The sequence below is a fragment of the Blennius ocellaris genome (assembly GCF_963422515.1).
Source record: "Blennius ocellaris genome assembly, chromosome: 23".
Classification (NCBI taxonomy): domain Eukaryota; kingdom Metazoa; phylum Chordata; class Actinopteri; order Blenniiformes; family Blenniidae; genus Blennius; species Blennius ocellaris.
Window position 1 is genome coordinate 12,804,255 of NC_137672.1, and position 18,220 is coordinate 12,822,474.

Sequence of the window (18,220 nt, forward strand, 5' to 3'; positions counted from 1 at the left end):
GTATTAGTATTAGTATTAGTATTAGTTGTAGTAGTAGTAGTAGTAGTAGTCGCAGTAGTAGTAGTAGTTGTGGCAGTAGTACGAGTACAGTGGTCAGGTGATGATGAAACTTTCAGACTGCTCAGGTCCACGGACCCTGTGCTGACGTGTATGGGTTCCCTGTATCTCACGCACGCGCAGTGTGCAAGACTCGATTCAACGTCAAGGGAGCCTCTGCAAGTTTGACAAAGCGGAAGCAAAACGTCAAAACAAACACAATACAACTCTGGAAGACGGATATGTGAGTAAAACGCAGCGTTTTCAAAGATTTAGAAATACTCTAAACGGAGCTGTATTTCCTGAGACTTAATATATGGTATTGAAAGCAGCTTATGTTGCGTTGTGAAGGTTTGCTGTTTTATGTTGACACGTCTGACCGGAAGCTGTACGTGTTTTGTGACTGCGTCATATGACGCTGTCTGGTTTTCGACGCGTAACCAACAGCGACCGGCGCTCTGGTGGAGTTTGACGTGGCACTCCGAGGGAGAAGAGGAGTCTGTCCAATCTCCAGGTAAATCACCCTTTATGTCGTTAATACTAACGTCTATATCCGCCTGATCCACGCGTTTGTATTTGGAATCGACGACGCGTCTCTGGCGCAAGAGAAAAACTTTTAGTTGTGATTTCCGCGTGAGCTAGCAAAGATGTTTTCTATCATCTGTAATCGTCAGTGACGAGCTGCCGCGCTGTCACGTTACTACGCCCTTTCAATAAGCTTCAGATCTACGTTTTTATTAGTAAAACGATGTGCAGGCATCAAATAAACTGACTAAATGTGTCTAATTAGAAGTGGTTTGATGGCAGGACAGCGGTGCTGAGCACTTTAACCATCCATAACGGTCTTTGACGTGGCAATTCTCGGAAGTGACTTGCGCAGATAACTATTGAATGTCATGCTTTTTTCGTTTACAGGTTTTTCATTGGTTCAAATATCTTACAGTGGTATAGATTGCATAGAGATTATCCATTTATTTCCTTGCTGGCCAAACGGTTCAGAGTTTAGTTAAAAAAAAGTTTACAGGCCTATTACTCATTCGCTGTGTCCATGTGGCAGTGAAACTCAATATGTGAATGCCACAAGGTATTCACGTATTGAGACTCAGATCTTTATTATTGTTATTCCGACTTCTTTATCGGCATGCTATAACTCCCGCAATCTTCAACCGATCTGATCCTTTCAAATACCAAAACGTGCTATGTGTGCTGTGTTCTGTGTTTTTCATATCTTTAACTGTTTTTGAATAAATCCCCCAAAACTGGAAAAAGATCTAAATGACCCTAACCTTTAGCGGCTGATATTTTTTACCAAACAGAGTTAGCAGGGGTTAGGGTTCAGCTGTGGCATTCACCTATGCATTTTCTTTTGGAAATACAAGCCTCCTCGTGTTTATAAACATCAAATATGCCAAAAGTAAGACCTATTATTCCACATGAAATGTCTCTTATTACATGTGATCATATTGAATACAAATGTTTGTATAAACATTGATGGTGGCTGTCCCTGTACTGTAGTCAAAACAGCCACACTGACTGGAGTGAGTCACTTATACTCTTGAACATGTCTTGCTTTATCTCCCAGTAAATGATGTCAAAGGTCATGTTGCACAGTATTGTTGATTGCCTGAGGTCAAATATCAGCTTTTGTCAATGTGGCTTGTAAACATGCTCCATTTATCAAATAAGTTCATGTGCGTGCATCAATCAGAGCCAAAACACTAATTGGATTTCCTACAACTGCACTATAAGAAAAAGCTGAAGATTTATGTTTCAATGCTTATTTCTTTGTTGTATTGGTTCTTGGCGATACATCTTTAACTTATTGGAAAGCCTACGTTTTTGTAGAGATAAGTATTTTGGATTGTACCCATCAAAAAGGCAAATGTTCCATTCTAATAATAGGTTTTGAAAAAGTCAGTGTTTTTCCAGGGAAATATCTTAAATAATTTCTAAGTGTTACATTTCGCAGCCTTTTGCATGTATGTTTGGCTTTGAGGCTACTGCAAGTTTGGTAGCAATAAGGTAGCTATAGCTACTTCTTGTGCAAAGGTTATTTCTTTCTTGTATTGAAGTGTATCTGAAGAGCTGACTACCTGAATATGTTATGCATGCTTCAAATTTTATGATGTCACCTCCTCAGATTGTTGAAAGATCTTCTTCTTGGCATGAGAAGACAGTGACGGCCATCCCATCAAAATGAGTCAACAGGGTTATGTTGCTGCACCTCCGTACTCCCAGGCCCAGCCGGGAATGGGAGGCTACCAAGGTGGATTTGGGTCTGGTCCTCCACAGCCTATGTACGGGCACTACGGTGGACCGCCTCAGGCATTCACTGCTCCGCCTGCAGGTAAAGTGCTTTTGCTTTCACATTTGGATTGTTTCCTGGCATGGACTTCAGGCTTTCGTTTAACAGGTTCAGTCTTGCCACCTAAATGAGCACGAGAAATGGTTAATATTCTTTTAATACATTTTTTCTGTATTGCTTAATTGATGCTATATATATATATATCTGCCACATAGTTTGAGAGCCCGACCTTCAAATAATAGTGTTATATCACTGTGATAGTATGCATTTCCAGTATCAGAGACCTTGGTACAGACACCAGGAGTTAATTTCTCTTATTTTTAATGTCACTGCACACTGAAGTGCGCTGTGGTGGATAATTCAAAGTCCCCAAGCCTCACTAGAAGTACAATTGTTGCTCTAGAAATAAATAAAAGTGACAGTAATGCTTTTGTGATGCAAACACTATGCTGCTGCAACCTTACCTGACGATGCGATCACTGTAATGTGAAAAATAGTTGTTAGCCTCATTTTACGTTGACACAATGAGGATGAAAATACACCATGTCTTTTAACTCCCCTTAGGTATGATGAAATCTCCAGTTTCCTCGGCCTCTGGCATGCCACCACCTCCAGTATCCACGCAGTACAATCCAAATGTCCAGCAAAACGGTGCTCATCCACAAAGGTAATTGTGTTCTTTGAACAGCAGTTGCTTAAAATGGGTTTACTGAAACAGACACAATCTGTGCTTATTTTATCAGAGGACTTGAAGAAGACGATGCAGATCTGAAGCTGTTTGCTGTTTACAGACTTGCAAAACAGTGTGCAAATGAAGTACTTTGTCAGTATAACAAAACACTGATATTCTTTAGGTACCCTGCTCCACCTGCTGTGTCAGCTCCTTACGGACAACCTCCACAAGCACCGTACAACAGCATGGCATCTCCTGGCCCGCCCCCAGCACAGCAGCTAGCCAATCAGATGAGTGCTATGAACCTGGGCAACTATGGTAACTCTTCAATTTACCCATTTATTCCTACTTCAGATCATGTAAACCCTTTGATTAGCGTAATTCGGTGGCAGGGCTGAGACGGGGATTAGAATAAATGCAGCCTTGACTCACGAGATTGTACATTTTCTCTATTGTGCAGCATCTGGTCCCATGCAGGGCCCTCCTCCAACAAGCTCTGTGGTTCAGCAGCCATTTCAAACAGCACCTCCTCCAGCAATGGGGCAACCTCCAACCCCACAGTCACCCATCATGTCACCCCAGATGTCTCCACCACAGTCACCCCCAGCAGGCATGCTGCCTATGACAGGTCCACCAACGGCTGGTCCACCAACGGCTGGTCCACCAATGGCAGGTCAGGCAATGGCCGGTCAGCCAATGGCAGGTCAGGCAATGGCCGGTCAGCCAATGGCTGGTCCACCAATGGCAGGTCAGGCAATGGCTGGTCCACCCATGGCAGGCATGGGGAGACCCTTTCCTGGGTCACCCCCTCCGGGTCCTGGAGGTTTTCAGCAGCCTGGGCCTGGACCCAGTTGCCCACCAGGATACCCACAGCAACCCGGTAAGTATAAACACCACAGAAGTTGAACTAATGTCATTTAATAAGCACTTTTTGAGCAGCATTATTAATCCGTTAGCTCAGGGTCGCTTTGATAAAATACACTCCCGTCAGAAAAAAATGAAAGGATAAAACTCCTTTAATAATGGTAAAAGTAAAGTGTTGTCTGCTTGCATGTAGGTGTAGGCATAAATAGAAAGAAGATAGATACCAATGTATTTCTTTATGTTAATAGATTTGGATTAATTCACTTTGCTTTTCATGTCTTATCTCAGTTGCTTTGAGTTACATGTATCTGCAAAAATATGAAGGATTGAAGCACAGCTCTGCATGCAGCTCTCTACTTCACATCGGAGCTGATCAGAATGCATTCATATGCAATATCTTTTCTGAATGCGTAGGTCCGTTTGGGGGACAATTAGCTGGGCCTCAGCCAGGTATGCCGGGCGCCTTTCCTGGAGCACCAGCCGCAATGGCAGGCCCTCCTCAGAAGAAACTGGACCCTGACTCCATTCCGAGTCCAGTGAGTAGACGGCTAATCTCCCTGCGACTGCATAACTTCACATTCCACATATCACATTTGTCCCTCCACATTTTCTGCCCTTAACTTGCAGCATAATAGTTGCTCAAATATTTTCTGGCGAGCAAGATATTTTACATTGCTTTCAATAATGAAATGCAGATTTAGCTTCATGTGTATGGGTGCAGAGAGAAAGGGAAGTTTACTTTAGTTACTTGAAAATTATTAAATTGTCAGGTTGTTCTGTAATCCATAACGTGTATTTTTCTTTAGATTCAAGTCATCCAAGATGACCAAGTGAAACAAGGGGGTCAGATCTTCAGCACAAACATCAGAGGACAGGTTCCCCCTTTGGTCACCACAGATTTTACCGTGCAGGATCAAGGTAATACAAAATAATATTTCTCATTATCTTCCGATTTCACCTACAAACTATACAATCATTTTGTGTTTCCTGGGGTAATGCAAACAATCGTATATTAAATGTTTATTTATCTCAAACAACATGGAATAAGAAATGTCATAATATCAGTGGTGTTGAATCTTTGGTCTGTGATCTCCAGGCAATGCCAGTTCCAGGTTCATACGATGCACAACCTACTCACTACCCTGCACAGCTGATCTGGCCAAACAGTGCCAAGTACCTCTGGCTTCCATCATTAAACCCTTTGCAAGCTTGCCAAAGAATGAGGTAAGTTACAGTTTTCTTAGCAACAAAGACTGTTGCTCTTTGCTGATAATGATACAAAATCACCTGGTTAGACACGCTGGAATAAGACATTTACTTTTGTTTGAATGTGGGGGGAAAAAAAGTTTTTTTTTTTTAAAGTTCAGCTCCTGCAAGCTTAAATGCTTGCAGGAGCATATATATACATATATATATATATATATATATATATACACATAACATATATCCAAATATGTGTTTATGTTCATCAACTTTTCATCCCACATCAAAGCATTTGTGTCCTCAGACTTGACTCCGTTCATGAAATCTTAACTTTGTCATCTCAATAATTAGGCATGAATCTTGGGACTCCTGTCAGAGTGTATTTTTATGCCACAGGAACTCTAAATTGCAGGATTTCCCCCAGGGTTGGAGCTTCACATTTTTATCAAGTCCTACATTCATGATTGTTTACTGCTGTGAGATTGAGGACAGTCCAACTTATCTAACTCAGAGTTGTGTGTGGAGATTGGAGCTGATCCCAGTGGACTGTGGGTCAAGGCAGTTTAAAGCCACAAACTAACCTCAAATGCATGTTTTTGGGCTGTCAGGGGATAGAAAGAGAACTTGCAAATTCAGCACACAAAGGCCCAAACATGGACTCAAACTGAAGATACTCTTGCAGAGAGGGGAGAATGCAAACAAACACATCACAGTTTAATTATCAAAATATAAATGTAAAGAAGTGTACTGGTTGCATATCTACTTTAGCACACTGTGCTAAGTTAATTTGTCCAATGACTAACTTCCTTTCGTGTGCTCCAAGAATCTCGCCTCAGATATTTCCCCCCTGCACTCCCTTTGTCTCAGTCACCAATTGGCCTTTTTAGGTAATGTTAGCTTTATCTCGTCTGGCTAATTACCGAGGTCAGGCCAACTTGCACGGGGAAGAAATAAACTTCGTACAGAAGGAAATCCAACCTTAGATTGTTGCATTGCAGGGGTAAATTGCCCATATCCTAAAGACACAGACTTATTGAATGTTTCGATTTGGAATCCAATGAGGTTTGCTCTCTGAACATGGAAAACAGCCCCAAGATAGTGGAAACACTTTAGCTTCCATCCCTGAAGCCCCTGATCCAATAATAAACCTGTTTTCTTTCCTCTTTGAATGTGTTTATCGTATTTGAGCTCATTTCGAAGCAAACATTTCAATTTATCTTGTGTCAAAGCCTGCACAGAGCCTTAAACAAGACCGTGAAGGTAGCCTCCATCACCTGCAGCTCAGCTCATGCTGCTGAGCAACGGTGCTGTGTTAGACTAAACAAATAACCATTCATTTTCTGCAACCAGCAAATGCTTTATGTATGAAGGAGCATGTTGTTTGGAAGCCATGGTGCCACAGTGTGTATGATTGAGCAGATATTAGATTTAGTTTTCAAGAAATAAAAAGCGCCACAGGGAATGTACACAGTCCAAAAAGAAATAAACCATCACACATTGTATATTATGCCAAGAGTTTAGTTCGTACAAGTGCTACAGTCATCAGTGTCCTTCTAAGGCAATGTTTTTTTAATAGAAGGCTCTGATTTACTCTTACAGCTCCTGTTAAAAACGTAGCTAATCCTCTGTGTATGTTCCTTTGTAGATGCCTCTGTACGTGGTGGACCATGGTGAGACTGGCCCAGTGCGCTGCAATCGATGCAAGGCCTACATGTGTCCCTACATGCAGTTCATCGACGGTGGCCGGCGCTTCCAATGTGGCTTCTGCAACTGTGTCAATGAAGGTACAATGTCATATGAAGCAATGCCGGCAAAGACCAGCCAAGTGTAATGTCAGGAGCAGCTGAATAGACCAGCATGATTGGGATTTATTTCAATTTAGGCAAAAGCCATAAATATATTGTGAACATTTTTCTTTTCTTTTTTTTCTCACAGTGCCCGTTTTCTACTTCCAACACCTTGACCACATGGGCCGGAGGGTGGACTTCTATGAGAGACCTGAGCTGTCTCTGGGCTCGTATGAGTTTGTGGCCACTATGGACTACTGCAAGGTACATGATGCCCACTCCACAACTGATGGCACATACGTGTTTCTCGATTTCTCATGTTTTGTTTGACTTCTCCTTCCTCCAACTGGGGGCCCTGCCATTCGAATAGTCACCACTGTAAATAAGCCATTATTTGTTTTTATATACCTGGTTAACCCTTATGCCTCTCAGTAAATTCATGTAGCTGTGAGGTCCATTCATTGAGATCACTCTGGCTGTGGTTTTTTTCAGAGCTACGATGATTAGAAAGTAAAAGATTTTTTGTTTGATGAAGCTGTTAATAAGATGTTTTCCTTAGCCTTCCATTGTAACTACATTTTTACACCCCCTTTAGATTAAAATACAAAAATGATGATGATTTCTTTGCAGCAAATGTAAGTAAAGTATGTATAAAGGACATCAACCACAAGAATCAACAGTTTCAGAGTGTTGTAATGAATATAAAATTGGAAAATGTAGATTTTTTTTTTATTTTTAACAAAGGTTGTCAAGTCTGCTGCAGAAAAATTTTAAATTATACAAAAATAGATTGTATTGTGATAATAATGGAAATCTGTGGTTTTCCACAATCAAACATACAAAAAAATCATGCTGCACCCAAAATAAATACTTACATTATACTGATGAGTCAGCAGGTTTTTACTAATCTAATAATCAAATTCAAATGTGTCATTAGAATATTAAAATCTATATTAATTGCTTTGTTATCTCAGGATTCATTACTCACTGAATGTCCCCAGGGACACTGCAGCTATTAAAACAGGATTAGAGGGTCAAAGTAAGTTGGCCACGCTGCACTGACCTACTTTTGCTGTGTTTATTGCAACATATAAACAATCTCTGGAGGCGAGCTACTAAACAAACGCTTGTAATATAATGTCTTGTCATGGTTTGTAACTGTGGAAACATAACAATGTCTTACTCACAGACTATAACATGAACACATAGAAACAAAAAGTAAAAGGCATGGATTTTTTATTTTTTATTGTATTATTCTGTGATTATGGCACTTGGAGGACACCAGAAACTTATTTATTTGAACTGTATTATAAGTTTTCAGATGGAACTGTTCTCTGTCATTTATCAAGAAGCTGTTTTTGCTTGGAAAGATCTCAAAATAGCCACTCATTCATCACACTGGCTGCTTTTCTCCCCCCCACCACAGAATAACAAGGCTCCGAATCCTCCAGCCTACATCTTCATGATTGATGTGTCCTATAACAACATCAAGAGTGGCCTGGTCAAACTGATATGTGATGAGCTCAAGACTCTTCTGGAGAAGCTGCCCAGGTATATACACAGAAAGACTTGTACCAGCCTTTTGCTGTTTTTATTTTTTCAACACAAATATCTGCACCTCTCCTTTTGTAAAGAATTTGAGTATTTTTGACAGCTCTGATAAGAAGTGGCATGCATCTTCAATATTCATTTGTATCCTTTACTCATCCAGCATGATCTCAATATATGTAAACAGTTGGAAATTGAGGAATAGATCACAGTGGACACATAACACACATCTTGCCAAAAAAGGGCTTCCCTGCAGCCTTGGAGAGCAGGCCTACACTTCAGCTTCACCACATGAAGCTGTGCAGGTTGGGAGCATCGGTGCGGGAGGGTGCCCAACCTGCCAAAAATGGAAAATATCCCCGTGCGTGCACTCGTCTCTGAGAGGCATCCAAAACACTCCGCTTTGTTGTGCTGGCAACTTTGGGTTTGTTGTCAGCGTTACTCTGAAAGTGACGGATTTATCTCGGGGAGAGCATGATGTTACTAAACTAACACAGGAATGCTTCTCTTCATATTTCCTCGCTGCCATGACATCATCGTTCAAACACTAACTAAAGATAAGCCACATTTCAGGTGTGTTTGAACCTCATTCTTGTTTTTATTGCATTGCATTCAGGCCATTAAACATCCAGCACCGTCTGAAACATGGGCTCCTGCTCTTTTTCCCCCAAAATTAGTGTTTTATTCAGTACAGATAAAGACGGAGCTCAGTTTAAGTAACTGCAGATGTAGGCCAAATCTTTAAAATGACATTTTTCATCATTGCTGGTATTTTTTCATCACTATATGCTCTGAGATGGAGCTCAATGAATAAGCTCCTCTGAATGTGGTTTTGCCAGAAGTGAACAACGCTCACAGATGAGCCGTGGGATGGCATATTCCTTGCACACGCTCAGTCAAATTGCATGTTTCTTGGTGCGTGATTTAAGGAGATAGACCAGCAAACTGCAGCTGGCAGTGGCGGTGGAGAATGCTTTAGAGTTACAGTTGCAGCGAAAGGTTTTGATTTATAATCATGTTCAGCAGAGCCACCAGAATAACCAGCGTTCTGGTTCATGTCTGAGGGATTTTGTGTCTTCAATTCTTTATCTGCTAAACTAGAAATATGTGCAGAGGATGTTGAGACACTGGACAGATAAGATGCAGTGAGCCGAGCTGCAATAATGAAAGGAAAAAGAATAACACAACAGGCAGCTCTGATGAAGGAAAGCATACTTTTTATTGATGAGAATTTTGGATTTTGATAACATGGGGTAGTTACTTTATCATTCTCCACACTAAAGCATGCGGGCTCGTCAAACCTCACATTGGATATCACTTTGCACCCACTAAATCATTCACAGTTCCAGCTTCTTTGCTTTCTGATTCATGGTTTATTGCTTGGCAGACTGTTTATTCCTGCACGAGAGCAGACAAACAGCTCTGACATCAACAGGAATGAAATGCCGCCTCTGTCGACCTGAAAATTCCCCTCTTTCGACGCAATCATCCTGGAATTCACACATTCCTCTTCCCCTCTCTCCTCCTGCCAGAGACGAAGGCTCGGAGAGTTCACCCATCAAGGTGGGCTTTGTTACCTACAACAAGATCCTTCACTTCTACAACGTGAAGAGCGCTTTGGCCCAGCCGCAGATGATGGTGGTGTCGGACACAGCTGAGATGTTTGTCCCGCTGCTCGATGGCTTCCTCGTGAACTACCAAGACTCCAGAGCTGTCATCTACAAGTAAGATCTTGCGGTTGGTAGTTGAGAGACACGTCTGCACTTCAGTACAGGGCACTGACTGAACTGCATGGCACTCAGACTAAACTATAATGGTCATCCTTCTCCCTTCAGCCTGCTGGACCAGATCCCTGACATGTTTGCAGACACCAACGAAAGCGAAACGGTCTTTGCTCCCGTCATCCAGGCCGGCGTGGAGGCATTTAAGGTCAGCCACTGGGTGACTTCTGTCAACATGTGGGACACAGTGCAGCCTGCTTCAATCAGATGTGCTCGCTGAAGCTTGTTGTATAAACTCATGGAGAAGTTCAAACACTTTCAAGGATTCATGAACATTAGGAAATTAAGTAATCAAATCGCCTCAATGTCCCGGTTTCTTATAATAGTTTATATTTGTGGTTTGGGGTAATAGTTAAATTTTCTGGGAGTGAGGATATGCATTTTAACAAAAGCATTTTTTTTTGTCAATTGAAATTATATAAATGGAAAGAAAAGGCTTTCTTGGCTCAGGTGTTCAGATTATATGTTGAAATGGCAAAATAATTATAATCCCACTTTAAGCCAGGACAAAAGTGAAACTATGGAAGTGAACGCAGTAGTGGAGGGAGGCACCATCTTCTAAACTTTGTGAAGACCGGTCTCACATGGAGACTTTCATAATCCCCTTGACCTTAATCTGAGCATAAAGTCCTATAAAGCATAAATCCTTTCGAGGACAATTTCTAAAATGTCTCAATTATTTCTTTATAATGCTGCCATGGGGGATATTTCTGTATTTCAGTACTTTAAAGTCAGAATAAAGACACATCTTACAAGTTAATTCTACAAAACCTGTGACGGAATTCATTATTATTTAATGTAGTATTTTTTCAACCAAAATTTTCAACAATTTGAATTCAACTAAAATGTAAATGTATTTGTTTCATGCGAGCAGAGAAAAGCAGCCTTTTCTTTACCTGATGTGTTTATGTTTACCTGAAATCCTACAAGCAGTACTATGATGTCAGTGTTTGGCACATGCAAAAGGAAAAGTCCACACACAGCTTTTTAATTGGAAACAGTTGTGATCTTAAACCACGGCGGAGAGCCTGTGACCACTGCTCATGGTCAGATTTATTATTTTGGGCATTGAATATCACAGTTTTCTTTATCTTCTTGAAACACTTTACCCTGGAACTTGTAGAGGGAACTCTGTAAGTTCAGTATGGGGATACACGCTGAATTCTGCACAGTATCAGTTTCCTGTAGGGTTCTGCTGCACACCTAAAATAAAGTCCTTTTGAAATCTTCCTCTTTTTCTTCACCGCCGTCCCTCCAGGCTGCAGAATGTAGCGGAAAGCTCTTCATCTTCCATTCGTCCATGCCCACCGCCGAGGCTCCAGGGAAACTAAAGAACAGGGATGACAAAAAGCTGGTCAACACCGAGAAAGAGAAAGTGAGTCTGTCTTTGTGTCCTAAACCCCAACAGGGAAAATACAGCCATAGCTAAGCATTCATGTCAAAGGGACCCTGATCTTTTTTCTGCACACAGTGTTAGAAATTTTCCTCAAAATTCATGATGCACATTTATAATTCGACCTTGCTCTTGTGAGAAAAAAAACAAGATCTTAGCCCTGTGTATAGCTTGAGAATTATTATGCATGAATGCCCTACATTACATGAAATCTTGAACTCAATGAGAATAAAGACTCCTGAGTCTTGTAGTCTCACCAGAGTGAGCGTCCCTGTTGTCTTCCCTCAGACTCTCTTCCAGCCTCAGAAAGCCGTGTACGAGCAGCTGTCCAAAGACTGTGTGGCGCACGGCTGCTGTGTGGACCTCTTCCTCTTCCCCAGCCAGTACGTGGACTTGGCAAGCATGGCTGACGTGCCGTCGCACACCGGAGGCTCCGTCTACAAGTACAACAACTTCCAGGTACCAACTGTTTCCATTATGCACAGAACACACACAGAGGTGCTGCACGCAGACAGGTAACGGGGATTAACCAGGAGTTTTATTTCTTGTAGTTACGTCAAGAAGTCCTGCTTTTACCACACAGGAACAACCTAATAAAAGCAAGTTGTATCCTCATAATGAGTTTGGCGCAGCAGCTACACACTAATGTAGAACTGTCCCAAAGGATTGGTGCAGCAAGCATGGGAAGTGGCTCCAGACTGCAGTAACACACTGCACAAGCACAATGCTGATATCTTCTTATAAACTAAGTTTCCAATGGAATGAATAATCAAAATAATAGTGCAGTTCTTTTTTTATATTGTCTCCCCCCAGAGGAAAAATGTCAGCTCTCTGAGCTGAACACGGACAGTTCACAAAGGAGACATGTTGACAATTATTAATCGATAGCTTTAGCCACACAAAGTACAAAACAGTAGCATTATAAGTGGCTCTAAAAGTCATCCTAACAAAAGTACAGCACCTCATCGATCATAAATACAGCAAGCCAGAAAATTATGAATAACTGCTGTTTTCTTCAAATAAACAAACACAAAAAAATACTAATTCATAATAAGAATTACAAGTTTTGTACTATTGCTGTGTGAGCAATATTAAACACCTTGTCCCTTCATAAAGTCATTTTTATGGGTCCATGTAGTGAGAACACTGCCCTCTGCTGGCTGAAGGTCCCATTATTTAAAAGAAAAGTGAAGTTTGCATTTACCTCATCTCCAAGGGTGGGGACAAGCAGTGTCTCTCACTCTCCCCGCTGAAATCTCTTTCTGTTGACAGGTGGACACAGACAGTGAGCATTTCTTACGAGACCTGAGGAAAGACGTACAGAAGAGCCTCGGGTTTGACTCCATAATGCGAGTTCGCACCAGCACAGGTGACGCGTCTGCTCATATTGTTTATCTCCTCTGTTCTGACACATCCTGTAAACTCTGTGGTTCTCTGTGTGTGTTCTCCTCCAGGCTTCAGGGCGACAGACTTCTTTGGTGCCATTCACATGAACAACACAACGGATGTGGAAATGGCAGCTGTGGATTGTGACAAGGCTGTGACGGTGGAGTTCAAGCATGATGACAATCTCAGTGAGGAGAGCGGAGCACTCATGCAGGTCTGGTCGCACATAAATCCTGCTTTTTTTCTTTATAGTGGAAACTATTGTGTTTTATTTCACGTTGGTGCTAAATCAACATTTGAACTCCACGTCTCAGTGCGCCTTGCTGTACACCACCATCAATGGGCAGCGACGTCTCCGCATCCACAACATCAGCCTGAACTGCAGCTCGCAGTTATCTGAGCTGTACAAGAGCTGTGAGACCGACTCGCTCATCAACTTCTTTGCCAAATCAGGTCAGTAATGTTTTCTGTTGAACTGAAATGCATTAACGACTGTCTGTTGAGCAGAAAGATGTATTTCAATCGTGATCTTTAAGCAGTCTTATGTGAGGAATGAGTCATTCCCAGCAGTTAATTCTCTTTATTTAGGACTGTAATGCAGCCTGCTGATGTACTCGGGTATCATTTGACCTTTGTTGAACGTAGCTCGTGGATCACATGATAATCTAATAATGCTCAGAGATTTATGAGTAAATGCAGAATGATTTTTGGAAATTAGTACCACATGTTTTCCTCGACAGCCTGGAACTTTTATGTGCAGCTATATATTACTGACCTTTAGTTGCCCGCGTTCATTTGTGCTGCATTTCACCCCTGTGAGTTCTCCTTTCCTCGGTTCAAATGTTTTTCTCTATCCATGATTTTTACTGCTTTATCCATCCAGAGGGGTTCCCATCAGAATATGTGCTCAAGCAGGGTCACCAGTCCATCACAGATCAAACCGACAAACAATCACATTTAGTAATGTGAGAGACTGTAGTACCTGTCAAAAACCCGCATACACACATGGAGCACATGCAAACTCAACCAGTCTGTTTCTTACTGACAATTTATTTGTTCCCCTCCAGCTTACCGTGCCATATTAAACCAGCCTATAAAGAATGTGAGGGAGATCCTGGTAAACCAGACAGCCCACATGCTGGCCTGCTACAGGAAGAACTGTGCCAGTCCCTCTGCTGCCAGCCAGGTCAGTGCAGGATGATACCTGGAAAATGTTGTGTCAAATGCATGCTTTTGTTTTTAGGAAACAACTGTGTGTCTCCTAATATGCACATTAGATCAGTGATATGGTAATTAAGGTGTTCTACTTCACTAACAGTAAGCTTTATGTGCCTGTTTCCATTCGTAGCTCATCCTGCCTGATCTCATGAAAGTGTTCCCAGTTTACATGAACAGCCTGATGAAAACTGCTCCCTTGGTGAGCAGCACCGAGCTCCCCACCGACGACCGGGCGCAACTGAGACTGTCGGTCATGGCCATGGGAGTGGAGGCCACACAGCTGCTGCTCTACCCACGCCTCACACCCCTGGTAGGAAACAGACACACAGCTCTCTTTTCATACATTCACTCAGCCAAACTGTCAATCGATTTACAAATATAACTACAACGATTTCATAGGCGGATAATATTGATTTTCATGGTTGGACCAGGTCTAAAAACTACCAAATGCATCTATTGGTACATAACTTTATTCATTTATTTTTTCATTTCAAATTCGGTCTGCTATGTGTGGTGCTAAGAAACACTTCCAATATGAACTTTCTGTGACCTTAATATGAATATTTTATGAAGAAACACCACACTTATGCCTTCACGTTTGTGTGAATGGATGAAGAACTGCTGTTTTTCCTGTGTCAGGATTCCTTTTCGTGACTGATGCTGCTGCTTTGTAGAGTGTGGCTGTTTAAAAACTTCCAATAAGTAATCACCATATTAGGGGTAAACATAGCTGCTTTATCAACCGTTTAGTTCACTAATAGTTCTGGTTGGTCATAAGAGAACTTTCTTGGGTCGTACACACTGTAATAAACTGAAGAAAACAGTTGGTTAAATAATTACTTTGAAAAAGTTCAGAGAGGATTTTGTAAACCTGAGAACTGGATTGTGATATACCAGTGTATACAAATCCCTGCATTTGTTTTTTCTCTCTCAGCACAACATTGACACGAGCAGTGAGGGGCTTCCTGCCACCGTGCGCTGCTCTGAGGAGCGTCTCACAGACTCGGGCATTTTCCTGCTGGAGAACGGTCACGTCATGTTTCTGTGGCTGGGTCAAGCCGTTTCTCCTGACCTCGTCCAGAGCATCTTCAACCTGCCCTCCCTCGCCCACCTGCAAGGACACATGGTCAGAATTCATTTAGACAAATTTCCCGTTATAGGTCGTAGATGAGGTGTTGTACTTTTGGTGTTTGTAATACACACGTGTGTAAAGTTCCAAGACCGATTCGGTTTTCATTAAGACTCTATGCCTACACACACGATCATAATATTTCTGAAGCATTTATTTAAAAAGAAAACAACAACAACAAATCATTCATTTCTAATGTATTTAATTTTGAAATGAAATCGAGAAAATCCATCCATGGCCCATGCTGCTTTTTGGTATAGTTTATAGTTGAAACCATTTCTATAAAACCACTAAATGTGTGTGTGTGTTGTTGTTTTTTTTTACAGTGTGCACTCCCAGAACTGGACAACCCATTGTCAACAAAGGTCCGGTCCATCATCAATGACCTTCTTGACAACAGGCCGAACTCTATGAAGGTAAGATATCTACACAAGCAACACACTTTACACAAACAGGTTTGTTTTTCTTTAAAACGTGACAAAAATAGCACAGAAAACATCTTGCTGGCAGTAATGCAGAGTTGAATATACATAAGCTGTCTGATATGGAGTGTTCTTTGCTTCCCTCCAGTGGGGCTTTGATGTAAATACAGTCTACTCAGGACTTGCCATATAAATACAAATGCTTTAACTTTACAAATAGTATTATTGTATAAAAGCATGATTATTGCAGGATCAGAACTATTGTACAGTTGATAAGTACACAATAGTTACATTTCATTCTTTATGTGTACAATACACAAAATCTATATATACCTGCAATTGCATGCCTTCAAATAAGAAAAAAAAAAAAAATCCAACCATGAGTCCACAGGTAAGCTGCTCATTTTCCCAAGGGGCCACATTAAAAACTAAGATTCTTGTGGACCAAGTTGTCATCCACTCTGCTCTCTTATTAAAAAGCAGTCAGTGACCTGGTTTATGATGAGGTACCAGTCAGGTTCTAATAATCATTATAATAATCTTTAAGCACAGTGAGGACAGGTGAAAGGCCGGAAAAATGTATAATGTAACATAACAGAAAAAAATAATGGTATTTTGCTTTCTTCTCCAAAGCTCCAGATAGTGAAGCAGAGAGACAAACCAGAGATGTTGTTCCGTCAGTTCCTGGTGGAGGACAAAGGTCTGCACGGTGGAGCTTCCTACATGGACTTCCTTTGCTACGTTCACCGAGAGATCAGGCAGCTGCTCACTTAAACCCCCCCCCCCCAAGAGTGTACACACAGTATGATCTCCAAATAACCATGTGCCGCTTGAGGAACCTTCCATAAATCTGGAGAAACAAAGCGGAAAACACATCCAGCATTGAAACGCAGACACACTGTGTGATGGACTGACTGGAATGACATCCATGCTTGCGGCTGAAATGCTTTTTGGCATAAAGCCTATTGGCAAAAGCAATGAAACCTCCACTGTGTATTTAATCGGTTAAAGCATTTTTCATTTCACTTTAGATGCAAAGGGTATGGATTAAAATATGAGGTTATTTCTGGACCATAGCGATGTTCTCCAGTCTGAGAACAATACTCCCATCAAAAGTAAATAGTCTTTAAAATAAGTAAATGCTCATAGAATATTCAACATTTTTCTTTGAGGGTGAGGGGGGTGGGGGGGGTGGGGTGGAATTCCATTTCATCATTCTTCTGTTCTCTGACCGGGAATGCATTACAAACGATTCCTACTAATGCTTATTGTACTGCCTGGACAGACAATTGTTCCCGTTTTTACACCACAAGTGATTCTCCTAACAATCTCCATCCAATCATTTATGCTGCATCTTCACAATATGCAGCGGTGCAGAAAATGTTCCGTGGGTGCTTTGAGTACACGGTTATGGGAAGAAAACTGTCACACTGCATCAACAATGACTGGATGGAAAATGTCCCCCCGTCCTTAAAAGAAAGATTAAGGAACAGTTTTTGAAAAGGGAAACGGTCTAAAGATGAGATCATCTTTGTAAATGACTGCCGACTTGTTTAATCACGCAAATGCATTCCAGCTTTAACATTTCAATTCTTTTCCAACAGTACTGTACTGTATTGCTTACTTTTCTTACAGGCCTCTATGTAATTCTTCATATACATTCTATAAATATTGTTGGATATTGTGTATGTACTACACACTTCTGAATTTTTTTGTACATGAAAAGTGCAACTTGTGTTTTAAGAAAAAAAACATTACCACCTGCCTTAAGTTGATATAGTGGTTGAAACTTATTAAAAATAATATTGTGCTTAGAGGTTTACGACCAAGACTTAAGTCTATTTGGTTTGTATGCAAACTTATCTCAGGTAATTTCAATACCTTACGATTCTTGGTAGTTATCGATGGTTTTAATTGAACTGGAAATCTGAACAGATATTTTGTTTTTGGAGCAGGTGTGTAGAAAATTATGGGCTAGGTGTGCCATGTACATTTCATCCCAAACCCCAAACAACTTTATGTCTCATTAAAATCTTGACTGCAAGTGCTGTTTGGTTTGTTCACTTTTGTCTTCTTTGTTTGGTTTACATGTGCAGTTTTCTTTGTTTTTTTTAACCAACATTACAAAACAAATTGAACCAAATACAGAAGATGGACCTACAGAAGGTGAACATGTTCTCACACCTATTGTGCAATGACCTCTCACCACCGTTAGGAGGCATGATGGGTTTGATGTACAGTTAAAAGCAGCTAAGAACTATATCATTTGGTTTGCAGCATGCTCTCGCTTTGATGGATATTTAGGTTATGCATGCATCTGCAGTAAGGAATACAGATTTGTCACTACCAGCAAGTTTTCAGAAAATGCAAGCTTTTTTTTTTCTTCCAGGCCCAAACTGCTGGATTTATATGATGAATCTGACTCTGAAGCTTTGGATATTATTTACAGAAATCATTGGCTTCAGAAAGCACATT

General features: G+C 41.1%; 1 protein-coding gene across 1 annotated transcript; it reads left to right on the top strand.

Moving 5' to 3' along the window:
• The first annotated feature begins 178 nt into the window (after nucleotides 1–178).
• Nucleotides 179–17,783, top strand: sec24d (SEC24 homolog D, COPII coat complex component). Its single transcript, XM_080519072.1, has 24 exons — nucleotides 179–280; nucleotides 484–550; nucleotides 2,177–2,383; nucleotides 2,906–3,008; nucleotides 3,196–3,332; nucleotides 3,475–3,894; nucleotides 4,293–4,414; nucleotides 4,685–4,796; nucleotides 4,975–5,102; nucleotides 6,727–6,865; nucleotides 7,017–7,132; nucleotides 8,295–8,419; nucleotides 9,949–10,140; nucleotides 10,252–10,345; nucleotides 11,456–11,572; nucleotides 11,879–12,049; nucleotides 12,863–12,959; nucleotides 13,045–13,190; nucleotides 13,291–13,429; nucleotides 14,044–14,162; nucleotides 14,325–14,504; nucleotides 15,129–15,320; nucleotides 15,650–15,739; nucleotides 16,379–17,783. The coding sequence occupies exons 3-24, from the start codon at nucleotides 2,233–2,235 to the stop codon at nucleotides 16,517–16,519; spliced, it is 3,231 nt and encodes a 1,076-aa protein (XP_080375198.1). The 5' UTR covers nucleotides 179–280; nucleotides 484–550; nucleotides 2,177–2,232; the 3' UTR covers nucleotides 16,520–17,783.
• The last annotated feature ends 437 nt before the right edge of the window (nucleotides 17,784–18,220 follow it).

Coding starts and splice junctions, on each gene's coding strand:
- sec24d (XM_080519072.1), top strand. CDS start 2,233: ATGAGTCAACAGGGTTATGTTGCTGCACCTCCGTACTCCCAGGCCCAG. Junction 3,009..3,195: donor AACGGTGCTCATCCACAAAG/GTAATTGTGTTC, acceptor GATATTCTTTAG/GTACCCTGCTCCACCTGCTG. Junction 14,163..14,324: donor GTCCCTCTGCTGCCAGCCAG/GTCAGTGCAGGA, acceptor TTCCATTCGTAG/CTCATCCTGCCTGATCTCAT.